At 37.0% G+C, this 15,788-nt stretch overlaps 1 protein-coding gene across 2 annotated transcripts in view; it reads left to right on the top strand.

Annotated features, from left to right (window-relative positions):
* STAU2 (staufen double-stranded RNA binding protein 2) overlaps positions 1–15,788 on the top strand; it is a gene marked incomplete at its 3' end in the record, with an annotated part of 276,482 nt that overhangs the window by 94,550 nt on the left and 166,144 nt on the right. For both annotated transcript variants that reach the window (XM_079722642.1, XM_079722643.1), the window contains exon 8: positions 10,466–10,597. In XM_079722642.1, coding sequence (XP_079578768.1) covers positions 10,466–10,597 — 132 coding nt within the window. The remainder of the gene's footprint in view (positions 1–10,465; positions 10,598–15,788) is intronic.

Raw genomic sequence — 15,788 nt, 5'->3', positions numbered from 1 at the left:
TCCTGGGCTTTTGTTTGATGGAAGATTTTTAATCACAGTTTCAATTTCAGTGCTTGTGATTGGTCTATTCATATTTTCTATTTCTTCCTGAGTCAGTCTTGGTAGTTTGTGCATTTCTAAGAATTTGTCCATTTCTTCCAGGTTGTCCATTTTATTGGCATAGAGTTGCTTATAGTAATCTCTCATGATCTTTTGTATTTCTGCAGTGTCAGTTGTTACTTCTCCTTTTTCATTTCTTTTTTTTTTTTTTTTTTTTTTTTTTTTTTTTTTTTATTTTTCTTTTTTTATTAGTTTCTGCTTTATAACAAAGTGAATCAGTCATACGTATACATCTGTTCCCACATCCCCTCCCTCATGCATCTCCCTCCCTCCCACCCTCCCCATCCCACCCCTCCAGGCGGTCACAAAGCACCGAGCTGATCTCCCTGTGCTCTGCGGCTGCTTCCCACTATCTATCTACCTTACGTTTGGTAGTGTATATATGTCCATGCCTCTCTTTCCCTTTGTCACAGCTTACCCTTCCCCTTCCCCATATCCTCAAGTCCATTCTCAAGTAGGTCTGTGTCTTTATTCCCGTTTTACCCCTAGGTTCTTCATGACATTTTTTTTTTTTTAAATTCCATATATATGTGTTAGCATACGGTATTTGTCTTTCTCTTTCTGACTTACTTCACTCTGTATGACAGACTCTAGGTCTATCCACCTCATTACAAATAGCTCAGTTTCGTTTCTTTTTATGGCTGAGTAATATTCCATTGTATATATGTGCCACATCTTCTTTATCCATTCATCCGATGATGGACACTTAGGTTGTTTCCAGCTCCGGGCTATTGTGAATAGAGCTGCAATGAACATTTTGGTACATGTCTCTTTTTGAATTATGGTTTTCTCAGGGTATATGCCTAGTAGTGGGATTGCTGGGTCATATGGTAGTTCTATTTGTAGTTTTTTAAGGAACCTCCATACTGTTCTCCATAGTGGCTGTACCAATTCACATTCCCACCAGCAGTGCAAGAGTGTTCCCTTTTCTCCACACCCTCTCCAGCATTTATTGTTTCTAGATTTCTTGATGATGGCCATTCTGACTGGTGTGAGATGATATCTCATTGTAGTTTTGATTTGCATTTCTCTAATGATTAATGATGTTGAGCATTCTTTCATGTGTTTGTTGGCAGTCTGTATATCTTCTTTGGAGAAATGCCTATTTAAGTCTTCTGCCCATTTTTGGATTGGGTTGTTTGTTTTTTTGCTATTGAGCTGCATGAGCTGTTTATAAATTTTGGAGATTAATCCTCTGTCAGTTGCTTCATTTGCAAATATTTTCTCCCATTCTGAGGGTTGTCTTTTGGTCTTGTTTATGGTTTCCTTTGCTGTGCAAAAGCTTTGAAGTTTCATTAGGTCCCATTTGTTTATCTTTGTTTTTATTTCCATTTCTCTAGGAGGTGGGTCCAAAAGGATCTTGCTGTGATTTATGTCATAGAGTGTTCTACCTATGTTTTCCTCTAAGAGTTTGATAGTTTCTGGCCTTACATTTAGGTCTTTAATCCATTTTGAGCTTATTTTTGTGTATGGTGTTAGGGAATGATCTAATCTCATACTTTTACATGTCCCTGTCCAGTTTTCCCAGCACCACTTATTGAAGAGGCTGTCCTTTCTCCACTGTACATTCCTGCCTCCTTTATCAAAGATAAGTTGGCCATATGTGCGTGGGTTTATCTCTGGGCTTTCTATCCTGATCCACTGATCTATCTTTCTGTTTTTATGCCAGTACCACACTGTCTTAATTACTCCTTTTTCATTTCTAATTCTACTGATTTGAGTCTTCTCCCTTCTTTTCTTGATGAGTCTGGCTAATGGTTTGTCAATTTTGTTTATCTTCTCAAAGAACCAGCTTTTAGTTTGGTTGATCTTTGCTATCGTTTCCTTCATTTTTTTTCATTTATTTCTGATCTGATCTTTATGATTTCTTTCCTTCTGCTAACTTTGGGGTTTTTTTGTTCTTCTTTCTCTAATTGCTTTAGGTGCAGGGTCAGGTTGTTTACTCGAAATGTTTCCTGTTTCTTAAGGTGGGATTGTATTGCTATAAACTTCCCCCTTAGAACTGCTTTTGCTGCGTCCCATAGGTTTTGGGTCGTCGTGTCTCCACTGTCATTTGTTTCTAGGTATTTTTTAATTTCCTCTTTGATTTCTTCAGTGATCACTTCGTTATTGAGTAGTGTATTGTTTAGCCTCCATGTGTTTGTATTTTTTACAGATCTTTTCCTGTAATTGATGTCTAGTCTCATAGCATTGTGGTCGGAAAAGATACTTGATACAATTTCAATTTTCTTAAATTTACCAAGGCTTGATTTGTGACCCAAGATATGATCTATCCTGGAGAATGTTCCATGAGCACTTGAGAAAAATGTGTATTCTGTTGTTTTGGGATGGAATGTCCTATAAATATCAACTAAGTCCATCTTGTTTAATGTATCATTTAAAGCTTGTGTTTCCTTATTTATTTTCATTTTGGATGATCTGTCCATTGGTGAAAGTGGGGTGTTAAAGTCCCCTACTATGATTGTGTTACTGTCGATTTCCCCTTTTATGGCTGTTAGTATTTGCCTTATGTATTGAGGTGCTCCTATGTTGGGTGCATAAATATTTACAATTGTTATATCTTCTTCTTGGATCGATCCCTTTATCATTATGTAGTGTCCTTCTTTGTCTCTTCTAATAGTCTTTATTTTAAAGTCTATTTTGTCTGATATAAGAATTGCTACTCCAGCTTTCTTTTGATTTCCATTTGCATGGAATATCTTTTTCCATCCCCTTACTTTCAATCTGTATGTGTCTCTAGGTCTGAAGTGGGTCTCTTGTAGACAGCATATATATGGGTCTTGTTTTTGTATCCATTCAGCCACTCTGTGTCTTTTGGTGGGAGCATTTAGTCCATTTACATTTAAGGTAATTATTGATATGTATGTTCCTATTCCCATTTCCTTAATGGCTTTGGGTTCGTTATTGTAGGTATATTCCTTCTGTTGTGTTTCTTGCCTAGAGAAGTTCCTTTAGCATTTGTTGTAAAGCTGGTTTGGTGGTGCTGAACTCTCTCAGCTTTTGCTTGTCTGTAAACGTTTTAATTTCTCCATCAAATCTGAATGAGATCCTTGCTGGGTAGAGTAATCTTGGTTGCAGGTTTCTCTCCTTCATCACTTTAATTATGTCCTGCCACTCCCTTCTGGCTTGTAGAGTTTCTGCTGAGAGATCAGCTGTTAACCTGATGGGGATTCCCTTGTGTGTTATTTGTTGTTTTTCCCTTGCTGCTTTTAATATGATTTCTTTGTGTTTAATTTTTGACAGTTTGATTAATATGTGTCTTGGCGTATTTCTCCTTGGATTTATTCTGTATGGGACTCTCTGTGCCTCCTGGACTTGATTAACTATTTCCTTTCCCATATTAGGGAAGTTTTCAACTATAATCTCTTCAAATATTTTCTCAGTCCCTTTCTTTTTCTCTTCTTCTTCTGGAACCCCTATAATTCGAATGTTGGTGCGTTTAATGTTGTCCCAGAGGTCTCTGAGACTGTCCTCTATTCTTTTCATTCTTTTTTCTTTATTTTGCTCTGCATCAGTTATTTCCACTATTTTATCTTCCACCTCACTTATCCGTTCTTCTGCCTCAGTTATTCTGCTATTGATCCCATCTAGAGTATTTTTCATTTCATTTATTGTGTTTTTAATCGATGCTTGATTCATCTTTAGTTCTTCTAGGTCCTTGTTAACTGTTTCTTGCAAATTGTCTATTCTATTTCCAAGATTTTGGATCTTGGAAATAGAATCTTGGATCAGCTTTACTATCATTATTCTGAATTCTTTTTCAGGTAGACTGCCTATTACCTCTTCATTTGTTAGGTCTGGTAGGTTTTTATCTTGCTCCTTCACCTGCTGTGTGTTTTTCTGCTTTCTCATTTTGCTTATGTTACTGTGTTTGGGGTCTCCTTTTTGCAGGCTGCAGATTCGTAGTTCCCGTTGTTTTTGGTATCTGTCCCCCGTGGCTAAGGTTGTTTCAGTAGGTTGTGTAGGCTTCCTGGTGGGGGGGACTAATGCCTGTGTTCTGGTGGTTGAGGCTCGATCTTGTCTTTCTGGTGGACAGGTCCACGTGTGGTGGTGTGTTTTGGGGTGCCTGTGGCCTTATTATGTTTTTAGGTAGCCTCTCTGCTAATGGGTGGGGTTGTGTTCCTGCCTTGCTAGTTGCTTGGCATAGGGTGACCAGCCCTGTAGCTTGCTGGTCGTTGACTGAAGCTGGGTGCTGGTGTTGAGATGGAGATCCCTGGGAGATTTTCGCTGTTTGATATTATGTGGAGCTGGGAGGTCTCTTGTGGACCCGTGTCCTGAAGTTGGCTCTCCCACTTCAGAGACACAGCACTGACTCCTGGCTGCAGCACCAAGAGCCTTTCATCCACCCGGCTCAGAATAACAGTGAGAAAAAGTAGAAAGAAAGAATTAGTAGAAGAAAGAAAAAGAGAGGGAAAGAAAGGAAGAAGGGAAGAAAGGAAGGAAGGAAGGAAGAAAGAAAGAAAGGAGGGAGGGAGGAAGGATGGAAAGAAAGAAGGAAAGAAAGGAGGGAGGGAGGGAGGAATGAAAGCAAAAGGAAGAGTGAATGGAAGAAGGGAGGGAGGGAGGGAGGAAGGAAAGAAAGAAAGACAGGAGGGAGGGAGGGAGGAAGGAAAGAAAAAGAAAGTGGAAAGAAGAAGGGTGGGAGGGAGGGAGGGAGGAAAGAAAAAGAAAGAAGGAAAGGAGGAGCGGAGGGAGGGAGGGAGGAAGGGAAGGTAGGAAAAAAAGAAAGAGCAGGTAAAGTAAAATAGAATAAAGTATGAAATATAGTAGCGTTATTAAAATTAAAAAGTAATTATTGAAAAAAAACACGGACCGATAGAACCCTGGGACATATGGTGGAAGCAAAGCTATACAGAGAGAATCTTACACAGAAGATTACACATACACATTCACAAAAAGAGAGCAGGGGGAAAAATCAAAAATCTTGCTCTCCAAGTCCACCTCCTCGATTTGGGATAATTCGTTGTAAAAAGAGGAAAAGGGCGAGAAGTCTGAAATCTTGCTAAGTCCACCTCCTTAATTTGGGATAATTCGTTGTAAAAAGGGGGGAAAGTCTTAAATCTTGTCCTCAAAGTCCACTTCCTCAATTTGGGATGATTCGCTGTCCATTCATACAGACGCAGGGCACATCAAATGGACCGTGGAGCTTTAATCCGCTGCCTCCGAGGCTGCACAGAGAGATTTCCCTGTCTCTGCTCTCACAACTCCCGGGTCTCAGCCTTGGACCTGGCCCCGCCTCTGCGCGTAGGTCGCCGGAGGGCGTCCGTTCTTCGCTCAGACAGCACGGGTTTAAAGGAGCCGCTGATTCGGGGGCTCTGGCTCACTCAGGCAGAGGGGAGGGAGGGGAATGCCCTCTCCTCGCGCACCAGGCAACAAAAGGGAAAAAAGTCTCTTGCCTCTCCGGTAGCTCCAGACCCTTTCCCCGGACTCCCTCCGGGCTAGCACTAACCCCTTCAGGCTCTCTTCCTGCCGCCAGCCCCAGTCCTCTCCCTGCGCTCCGACTGAAAGCCGATACCCGAGCCTCAGCTCCCAGCCCCGCCCGCCCCGGCGGCCGAGCAGACAAGCCTCTCGGACTGGTGTGTGCCTGAGGGCACCGATCCTCTGTGCCAAAATCTCTCCGCTTTGCCCTCCGCACCCCTGTTGCTGTGCTCTCCTCCGCTACTCCGAAGCTTTCCCCCTCCGCCACCTGCAGTCTCCGCCCGCGAAGGGGCTTGTAGTGTGTAGAAACCTTCCCTCCTTCACGGCTCCCTCCCACTGGTGCAGGTCCCGTCCATATCCTATTGTCTCTGTTTATTCTTTTTTTTCTTTTGACCTACCCAGGTATGTGGGGAGTTTCTTGCCTTTTGGGGGGTCTGAGGTCTTCTGTCAGCGTTCAGTAGGTGTTCTGTTGGAGTTGTTCCACGTGTAGATGAATTTCTGATGTATCTGTGGGGAGGAAGGTGATCTCCGCGTCTTACTCTTCCGCCATCTTCCTCCGGCTCCCACCAATGTTATGATTACACACAAAAGCCAAAAAAGAAAAATATGTGTAGAATTATCATACATTGTATCTGAAAACTAGTTTTAGTTGTATCACGTAGCCATTCATTGCTAGTACCCAGTATAGTGTCATTGTGAAATTTTATTAAAGTGACGTGAAGCTATTGAAGTTTTCTAAATTTTTTTAAACAAATTTCAGTGACATTTGATAAAACAATTCAAAATTTCAGATATAGATTGCCTGTTCAGCTTTCTTGCTCGTTTTTTGGCTGTTTTTTTTTAAAAAATTGATGTATAGGAATCTATTACATATTCTGGAAATGTGAGCCTTTTGCAGTTATATGGCATTTCAAATATCTTCTCTTGTGCTATGACTTGACTCTTTTTCTTTTTTAATGATACTTTTTGAGGAATAGAAGTAATTCATTTTAAGGCAGTCAAGTTTATCTCTTTTCCCTGATGTTAATTTTATAATAAGTCTAGACATCCCGAAGAATAATGCCCCCACCTTGTTCTTCCTCAAAAGGATCTTGGCTGTTCTTTGCACCTTGCATTTCCATGTAAATTTTGGAATCAGCTTGTCAAATATTGTAAAAATATGTGTGGGATTTTAATGGGAATTTATTGAATTTATAGGTCAATTTGAAATATTGATATTATAATATTGAGTCTTCAGTGCATGAGTATGGCATACCTCTTTCAGGTTTATCTTAATATTTCTCAATAATGTGTATTGTTTTATGTGTAAAGATTTTAAACATCATAGGTATTTGATTTTTGTTTAATATAAATTGTATCTTTTAATATTTTTCATTTTCTACTTAATTGTTGATGGAATATACAAGGGCAGTTGGCTTTTGTATACTGTCTTTTATACAAGAACTTGTACTTTCGTAAATTCTTATAATTTACCCATAAATTTTCTTGGATTTTCTCTGTAAATATTATTTCTGCAAATAATGACAGTTCTTACACTTCAAATTCTTAAACCTTTTATTTTGCTTGCCTTATTGCTATGTCCAGGGTTTGCAGTAAAATGTTAAGTACTAGTAAAAATGGAGGGCATTTTTGTCTTGTTTCTAATTTCAGAACTTCAACATTAAGTATAATGTTTGCTGAGGTTTGAGTTCTCCTCCTTCCCTAATTGCTAAGAGTTTTTATCATGAATGAATGTTGAGTTTTAACAGATGCTTTTGCTTCATTTATTAGGGTGATCATATGATTTGTCTCCTCAACTGATTAATATAGCAGATTCCATTGATTTTGTTTGAGTTTCGAATGTTAGACTTATCTTGCATTTTTGGAATAAACCTAACTTAGTCACAATTTTTCTTCTTTTTAATATTGCTTTGTTCTATGTAGTATTATATGGTTTAAACTAGCATTTATGTTCATGAGTGAAACTGGTCTGTAAAATTTTTTTCTTATACTTGTTGGATTTTGGAACCAAAGTGATGCCTCACTGAATAATTGGGGACTGATTCCTCTTTTTTTATTGGATGAATTTTTGTAAGATTAGCATTATTTTTCCTTAAATGTTGAGTAGAACTTGCTGGAGAAGCTCTCAGAAGTTTTCTTTGTGGAAAAGTTTTTAATTGTGGTTTTAATTTCTTTAGTAGTTACAGACCTATATAGCTAAGAGTTTATTCTGTGCCAGTTTTGGTAATTTGTATTGTCTAGGAATTTTTCCATTTTATGTAAATAGTCAAAAAATGTTAGCTGAAATATTCAGTATCCTTTATTATTTTGTAATGCTACAGAAGCTATAGTAATCTCCCATTTTCATTCTTATTTGTGTCTTCTCTTATTTTTTCTTGATCAGTATTACCTTTGGTTTATCATTTTATTAGTCTTTTCAGGGAACCAACTTTAAGCTTTTTGAACTTCTCTGTTGTGCTTTGTTTTATATTTCCTTAATTTCTGCTCTTGTCTTTATTTTTCTATTTTCTTTGGGTTTATTTTGCTGTTAATTAACTTCTTGAGATGGATGGTTAGCTTATTACTTTTCTGCCTTTCTCTAAGCTTTTATGGCTTATTTATTTTCTTCTAGACACTCTTTTAGCTACATCCTTCAAGTTTTGATATATTGTATTTCCATTATTATTAAAATATTTTCTAATTTCCGGTGAGATTTCTTCTTTGCCCATAGATTATTTAGATTGTTTAATTTCCAAAATTGTGATTATCTTCTTGTCTGCTTCTGTCACTTACTGAGAACAACGTATAAAAACAAATTCCACTCTCATTGTGTATTTTCTGTTTCTCCTTGTAATTCTTTCCTTTTTTGTTTTCTAATTTACTTTTTATATTTGTATTATCTCAGCACATTCAAGTCTCAAAAATCATTACCCAACTCAGGAAATGTACACGTGGATATAAAATGACTGATGTGTATTTAAATATGTTGATGTACATATATACATGTGTATATCAAGCGTTCACAAAAGGTAACTGTGGAATAGTTCTAATGATAAAAAGCTACCATTTATTGAGCAGTTATACTCACATACTGTAACATACACTGTAGTTTACATACATTTTTGTGTTTAATTTTCAAAGCAACACTGTTAGGTCATTGTATTATCCCTCTTTTACTGATGAAAAAACTGAGGCTTAGAGATAGTAAATAATTTGAATCAGTTCATGCAGCTAGGAAGTAGTAGAGTTGGATTTCAACTGAATTTGACTTGGAAGTCTTTGTTCTTAACCACAGTATTGTACTAACCTTTATATATTAATCATCTTCAGGAACTATTTAATGTAAACCTTTGTAAATGATATCATTTTTAAAATTTATTTTTTGGATTAAATACTTTTATACACGTATAGTTATTGTACAATATTATGTAAGTTATGGGTGTACAATACAATAATTCATAAATTTAGTTATTATAAAATATTGGCTGTATTCCCTGTGTTGTACAGTATGTCCTTGTAGCTCATTTTATACATAGTAGCTTGTACCTCTTACTCCCCTACCCCTATATTGCCCCTCCCCTTCTCCCTCTCCCCCCTGGTAACCACTAGTTTGTTTTCTGTATCTGTAAGTCTGTTTCTTTGTTTGTTATATTTACTAGCTGTATTTTTTAGATTCCACATATAAGTGACATCATACAGTATTTGTATTTCTCTGTCTAACTTATTTCACTTAGCATAATACCCTCCAAGTCCATCTATGTTGTTGCAAATGGCAGAATTTCACTCTTTTTATGGTTGAGTAGTATCCCATTGTGTATATATACCACATCTTCTTCATCCATTCATCTGTTGATGGACACTTAGGTTGCTTCCATATCTTGGCAGTTGTAAACAATGCTCCTGTGAACATTGGGGTACATGTATCTTTTTGAATTAGTGTTTTTGTTTTTTTCAGATATATACCCAGGAGTGGAATTGCTGGGACATATGGTAGTTCTTCTTTTTTTTTTTTTTTTTTTAATTTTTATTGGAGTATAGTTGATTTACAATGTTGTGTTAGTTTTAGGATACAGCAAAGTGAATCAGTTATACATATACATATATTCACTCTTTTTTAGGTTCTTTTCCCATATAGGTCATTATAGAGTTTTGAGTAGAGTTCCCTATGCTATACAGTAGGTCCTTATTAGTTATCTATTTTTTGTATAGTAGTGTGTATATCTCAATCCTAGTCTCCCAATTTATCCCTCTCCCCCATTCTGTTTTTAGTTTTTTTGAGAAACCTCCACACTGTTTTCCACAGTGGCTGCACCAATTCACATTCCCACCAACAGTGCAGGAGGGTTCCCTTCTCTCCACATCCTCTCCAACATTAGTTATTTGTGTTCTTTTTGATGATAGCCATTCTGACAGGTGTGAGGTGATATAGCTCACTGTGGTTTTGATTTGCATTTCCCTCATGATCAGCGATATTGAGCATCTTTTCATGTGCCTCTTGGCCATCTCCACGTCCTCTTTGGAGAAATGTCTGTTCAGCTCCACTGCCCATTTTAACATTATTTTAAATGGCAGCAACGTGAATTTCAGCCTTTTCAGTTTATTAAGTAAAGAATACTAAATGTAGTCGTAATCAACTCTCTACAATGTGAATTTTATTTTTCTGCTTATATCAATAATACAAGTTTATTGTTTAAAAATCAAATAATATGGAAATATGTAAGGAACTACAAATCTTCTAAGATTCTGTCATCCTGAGATAACCCCCACTGACATTTTGAGGACCATGTTTCCATACTTTTCTCCATGTATATATTCATATATATTTTACATAAAAGGGATCTTAATTGCCATTTTTATTATGGACTGAGCTTTATATTTTTGCATGCTAGAGAGCAGAACACATTGCTTTATGGTGTTAAGGTTTGTTACCAAAGCAACTATCATTAATTTCTTACTTTAATCTTACCAGGTCAAGGTAGGCAATGAAGTTGCTACTGGAACAGGACCTAATAAAAAGATAGCCAAAAAAAATGCTGCAGAAGCAATGCTGTTACAACTTGGTTATAAAGCATCCACTAGTCTTCAAGATCAACTTGACAAGGTGAGAGTTAAATTTACATGGACAAGTTCTATCCTGCCAGGGTACAAAAGTGATGAGCAAATTCTGTCCCAGCATTCCTTGACTCTAAGTACTGTCTTAACTGGTGTTAAAGTAGATGTCAAGTTTCAACTTTTCTAAGGTGGTACTCTGTCTTCATCTCTTTAAAGATAGATTCTCCAGGTATAAAATAATAGCTGTTTAGGGTTCAAGATAAAATATTATAATCTTACAATTAGAAAATACTAAAAGTTCATTGTATCATTATACATATCTTATATAATACCAATGTAATAATTTTTAGCTCACTGACTGATGATTTTTGCCTTATGTACACAGTTTTAATTCGTGCTTTTTTAAGAATAGAGGTTGTTAGCCTTTATTTCTGGAATACAGCTGAAAATACTAGAAATGAAGATCCTGATTACACCTTTAGGGCAGGAACTATATAGGACAGACACTCTATAAACTAATTTTTCTATTTACTTTAAATTAAAGGTAAACTCAGAGGGTGTTTATTTTCTGCCAAGACTTGTGTTCATGGTCCCCTGTTTCTTCTGCAGCATGTAATGACATCATTAACACCTACCTCTGTTGCAAGAGAAGCTGAGAACCTTGAATTCAGGACTTGGCAGATAACTTGGCAGGAACTGGCTTCATTTCACTTCGTATTAAATTATCATTTTATCTATACATATGTATAAATTATTTTTATTAAACATTTTATTTGTATGAACATTCACAAAACAGGCATAATAATTATTTCTATCATAAACAATATGCTTTTTTCCATGCCATTTTCTCACATAAGGATTCTGTTTCAGGGATATTTTCAGTTTCTGAAGGAACACCTTTCTGAAGGTTAGAGTAGAAATGAAATCATCTATTAAAAAATATTCAGATATGCTTTTCTTTTTAAGACACTACGAATATCTAGGCAGTTATTTTGAGTGATTAAAAATTATTTGTCTGTGTGATATCACTGGAGATTTTAATTCTGTTTTTATAACCTGGCTAATGAATGCTTTTTCTTCTTTTAAAAGTATTTGTAACATGAAACCTAACATGTGTTCAAGTTTCTATAGTTCTTATATTGTGTATATGTTGTTTTAACTTAGCACATTTGTATTGACTTAAAATTGATAGGTGATTTATAAAAATATGTCAAAATAAATCTCATAGACATTTATTTGTAAGTTAAGTGAAAATAAAATAGAACAAAAAACTGGCATTAATTTCATTAATTTGAAAAACGTTTTTTGCTTACCCACTGTGTTATTAGTTAGGGTTCTCCAGAGGAACAGAGCCCGACAGAGAGAGAGAGAGAGAGAGAGAGAGTGTGTGTGTGTGTGTGTGCGTGTGTGTATCACACAGAGATTTTTTTAAAGAATTGGCCCATGCAATTTTGGAGGCTTGGTTAGTCCAAAATTTGCTGGGGAGGCTGGCAGGCTGGAGACTCAGGAAGGAGCTGCAGAGTCCAGAGGCGATTGGCTAGAGAGCTGCCTCTCGCTCCAGGGAAGGTCAGCCTTTTTCTAGGCAGGACTTCAACTGTCGAGGCCCACCCACATTATAGAGAGCCATTTGCTTTACTCACAGTTCAGTGATTTAAATGTAAATCTCTTCCAAAAACACCCTCACAGAAACACCCAGAATAACATTTGACCAAATATCTGAGAACTGTAGCCCAGACAAGTTGACACATAAAATTAACCACCACCCCCACTAAATGCCAAACACTTAAAATTGAAGATAACGGGATGACTGGAATTTTGTCCCTGCACTCGAGAAACTGACCAGTAAGTGCTAGGGGTGAGGAGCTTTAATCATATAACAAAAATTCTAGTATAATTAAAATTCTAGATATGTGAAGATGAATCTGGAAAGTCAGGAATAGCTGAGACCACTGCTTTTATGTGAAGTAAAAGCTTTTGAATTATTAATTTGAGATTTGAACTTGAAAGTGACATGATCTGGTTTGCTTTCTTCAAAAGACAGTCCTGTAAGTAATGTAGTGAATGGATTTGGGCAGGACAGGACTGAAGGCAGGGAGGCCAGTGCTAGCAGGATTGTTCAGGTGGAAGATGCTGAGGGTCTGAACTAAGGCAGTGGTGGTAGAGAGGAGAGGGGAAAGACACCAGCAGTCCTTCTGAGGTGTACGTGATGAGATCTCAGTAGCAGATAATGTGCGTGGGGGTACAGGAAGAAGGAGGAGGAAAGAATACCTGCAAAAGGGACAATAGAGAATGATTTTAAGGAGAAGGTGGCAGTCGTGTGCTGCAGAGATCAAATAAGAGAAGGAGTGAATATGATGATTTGTCAATAAGAAGATCTTTGGAGAATGTAGCAAAAGCAATTTTAAAAAAACCTGTGAAAGCAGTTTTTTAAGAGTTGGGTTTTTTAAAAAAAATAGCAAGATATGTACGTGATTAAAAGAATTTAAATAGCACAAAAGAGTAAACAGTGAAAAAAATGAAAAAAATGTCTCACTTCACCCTGAGACCCTCAATCTCTTGGTCTCTCTAACTAAAAAGTTATCTCCCACAGTGAGTTAATATTTGTACATCGTGTAGAATAGTGTCTGAAATATAGTGAATCTTATGTAAGGATTTGATAAATAAAGATGAAATAAATATCCTTACAGAGATATTCTATGTGTATGCACTAACATACCCCCTTTAAAAATATTCAGATTTATCGAGTTGCGGTTCAATAAATTTCGACGTGTGTGTGTGTGTGTGTGTGTGTGTGTGTGTGTGTACATGCACTGACCACCACCACAATTAAGATTTATAACATTTCTGTTATCCCAAACAGTTCCTTAATGCCCATTTATAGTAAATGTCTTCCCCTTTCCTCAGCCCCTGCCAAGCACTGGTCTGATTTCTGTCTCTATAATTTAGCCTTTTCCAAAATGTTGTATAAATTGAATCGTACATTATGTAGCCTCTAGTGTCTGGCTTTTTTTTTTTTAAATAAATTTATTTAGCTTATTTATTTATTTTTGGCTGCATTGGGTCTTCATTGCTGTGTGCGGGCTTTCTCTAGTTGTGGCGAGCCCCCTGCTACTCTTTGTTTCGGTGCACACACTTCTCATTGTGGTGGCTTCTTCTGTTGCGGAGCACGGGCTCTAGGCATGAGGGCTTCGGCAGTTGTGGCTCGTGGGATCTAGAGTGCAGGCTCAGTAGTTGTGGCCCATGGGCTTAGTTGCTCTGTGGCATGTGGGATCTTCCTGGACCAGGGATCGAACCCGTGTCCCCTGCAATGGCAGGCAATTCTTAACCACTGTGCCACTAGGGAAGTCCCGTGTCTGGCTTCTTATTGCTGAGATTCATGCACGTTGTTGCATTTATCATTCATTTGTTCTGTTTTATTGTTTGTCACTGTTTTATTCTTCACCAACATTTAGGTTGTTTTTAGTTTGAGGCTATTATAAATAAAGTGGTTACAAACATTCATGTAAAAATCTTTATTGTACATATTCTCTAGTATATCCTATAGGTACACAGTTAAATAATAAGTACCGTGTCACTTCACAAGAAACTGAAGATGTTTTCCAGAGAGGCTGTACCATTTTGCATTTCCACAAGCAATGTTTGAGATTTCCAATTACTCCACATCTTTTCCCGCTCTTGTTACTGTCATTTAGCTTTCATCATGCTAGTAGGTGTATAACATTATCTCTTTGGATTTTAAATTTTCCCTAATTAATAATGCTGAGTAGTTTATCATGTGTTTATTTACCATTCATATCTCTTCCATGAAGTGTTTGTTCAAAATTTTTGTCTTTTAAAAAACTGGATGGTTTGCTTCCTTATTATTGGGTTGTAAAAGTTCTTTATATATTTTGTGTGCCAGTCCTCTATCAGATGAAGGACTTCCCTCTCCTCCCTTCCTGCCTTCTCTCCTTTTTTTATGTACATTCAGGCACCACATTTGTTTAAAAGATGAGTGTTTTTTCCATTGAATTCCTTAGCACCGTTGTTGAAAATCAATTGACCACATATGTATGGGTCTGTTTCTAGATTCTCTATTCTGTTCCATTAATCTGTATGTCTATTCTTTAGCTATTACAACTGTATATAGAGTGTAGCTTTTTTGCTACGGTTTCAAATCAGATAAAGAACTCCATCTTTGTTCTGCTTTTTAAAAATCTTTTTGGCTAATCTAGAGTCTCTTTGTATTTTCATAATAAACTGTAGAGTCAATTTCTACCAAACCATATCCAGTTGGGATTTTTCTTTGGGGTTGTGTTGACTATATAGATCAGTTTTGCATAAATTGATATCTTAAGAATATTGAGCCTTCCAGCCCATGAACAAGATCTAGCTCCCTGTTTATTTAGGTTTTTGGAAATGGATCCCAGCAGTGTTTTGTACTTTTTCATAGAAATATCTTGTACATTTTTAATGTTTATCCCTAAGCGTTTCATGTTTGTGGATGCTATTGTTAATGGTATTGGTTTTTAATTTTAATTTCCAATTCTTCTTTTCTAGCATATAGAAATATAATTGTCTTTTATATATTGACCTTGTATCCTATGACCTTGCTAAACTGACTTATCAGTTAGATTAGCTTATTTTATAGATTTTTTTTGTGATTTTCTGCATTGATGATGTGTCGTTTGTGAATAAAGACAGTTTTTTTTTCCTTTCTAATCTGTATGCTTTTTATTTGTCTTGCTTTATTGCCCTGAGTAGAACATCCAGAAGTGTTGAATAGAAGTGATTGATTGTTGAATAGGAAAGCAGATATCTTTACCTTGTTTCTGATTTTACGAAGAAATCATTGTCTTTCACCAATATATACTGTGATGCTTGTAGGCTTTTTTTTTTTTTTTGTGGTACGCGGGCCTCTCACTGTTGTGGCCTCTCCTGTTGCAGAGCACAGGCTCCAGATGCGCAGGCTCAGCGGCCATGGCTCACAGGCCTAGCCGCTCCGCGGCATGTGGGATCTTCCCGGACTGGGGCACAAACCCATGTCCCCTGCATCGTCAGGCAGACTCTCAACCACTGTGCCACCAGGGAAGCCCCTGTAGGCTTTTTTATATATGCTCTATATCAGGCTGATAGTTCCTTGTATTCTTGCATTATTGAGAAGTTTTTTTTCCCCTTAATTATCAGTGAATGTTGAACTTTGCCAAATGCTTTCTGTGCATCTGTTGGGATACTCATATGACTTTTCTGTTTAGTTTGTG

The sequence above is a fragment of the Hyperoodon ampullatus genome (assembly GCF_949752795.1).
Source record: "Hyperoodon ampullatus genome assembly, chromosome: 17".
Classification (NCBI taxonomy): domain Eukaryota; kingdom Metazoa; phylum Chordata; class Mammalia; order Artiodactyla; family Ziphiidae; genus Hyperoodon; species Hyperoodon ampullatus.
This window is presented reverse-complemented; position numbering and strand designations above follow the sequence as displayed.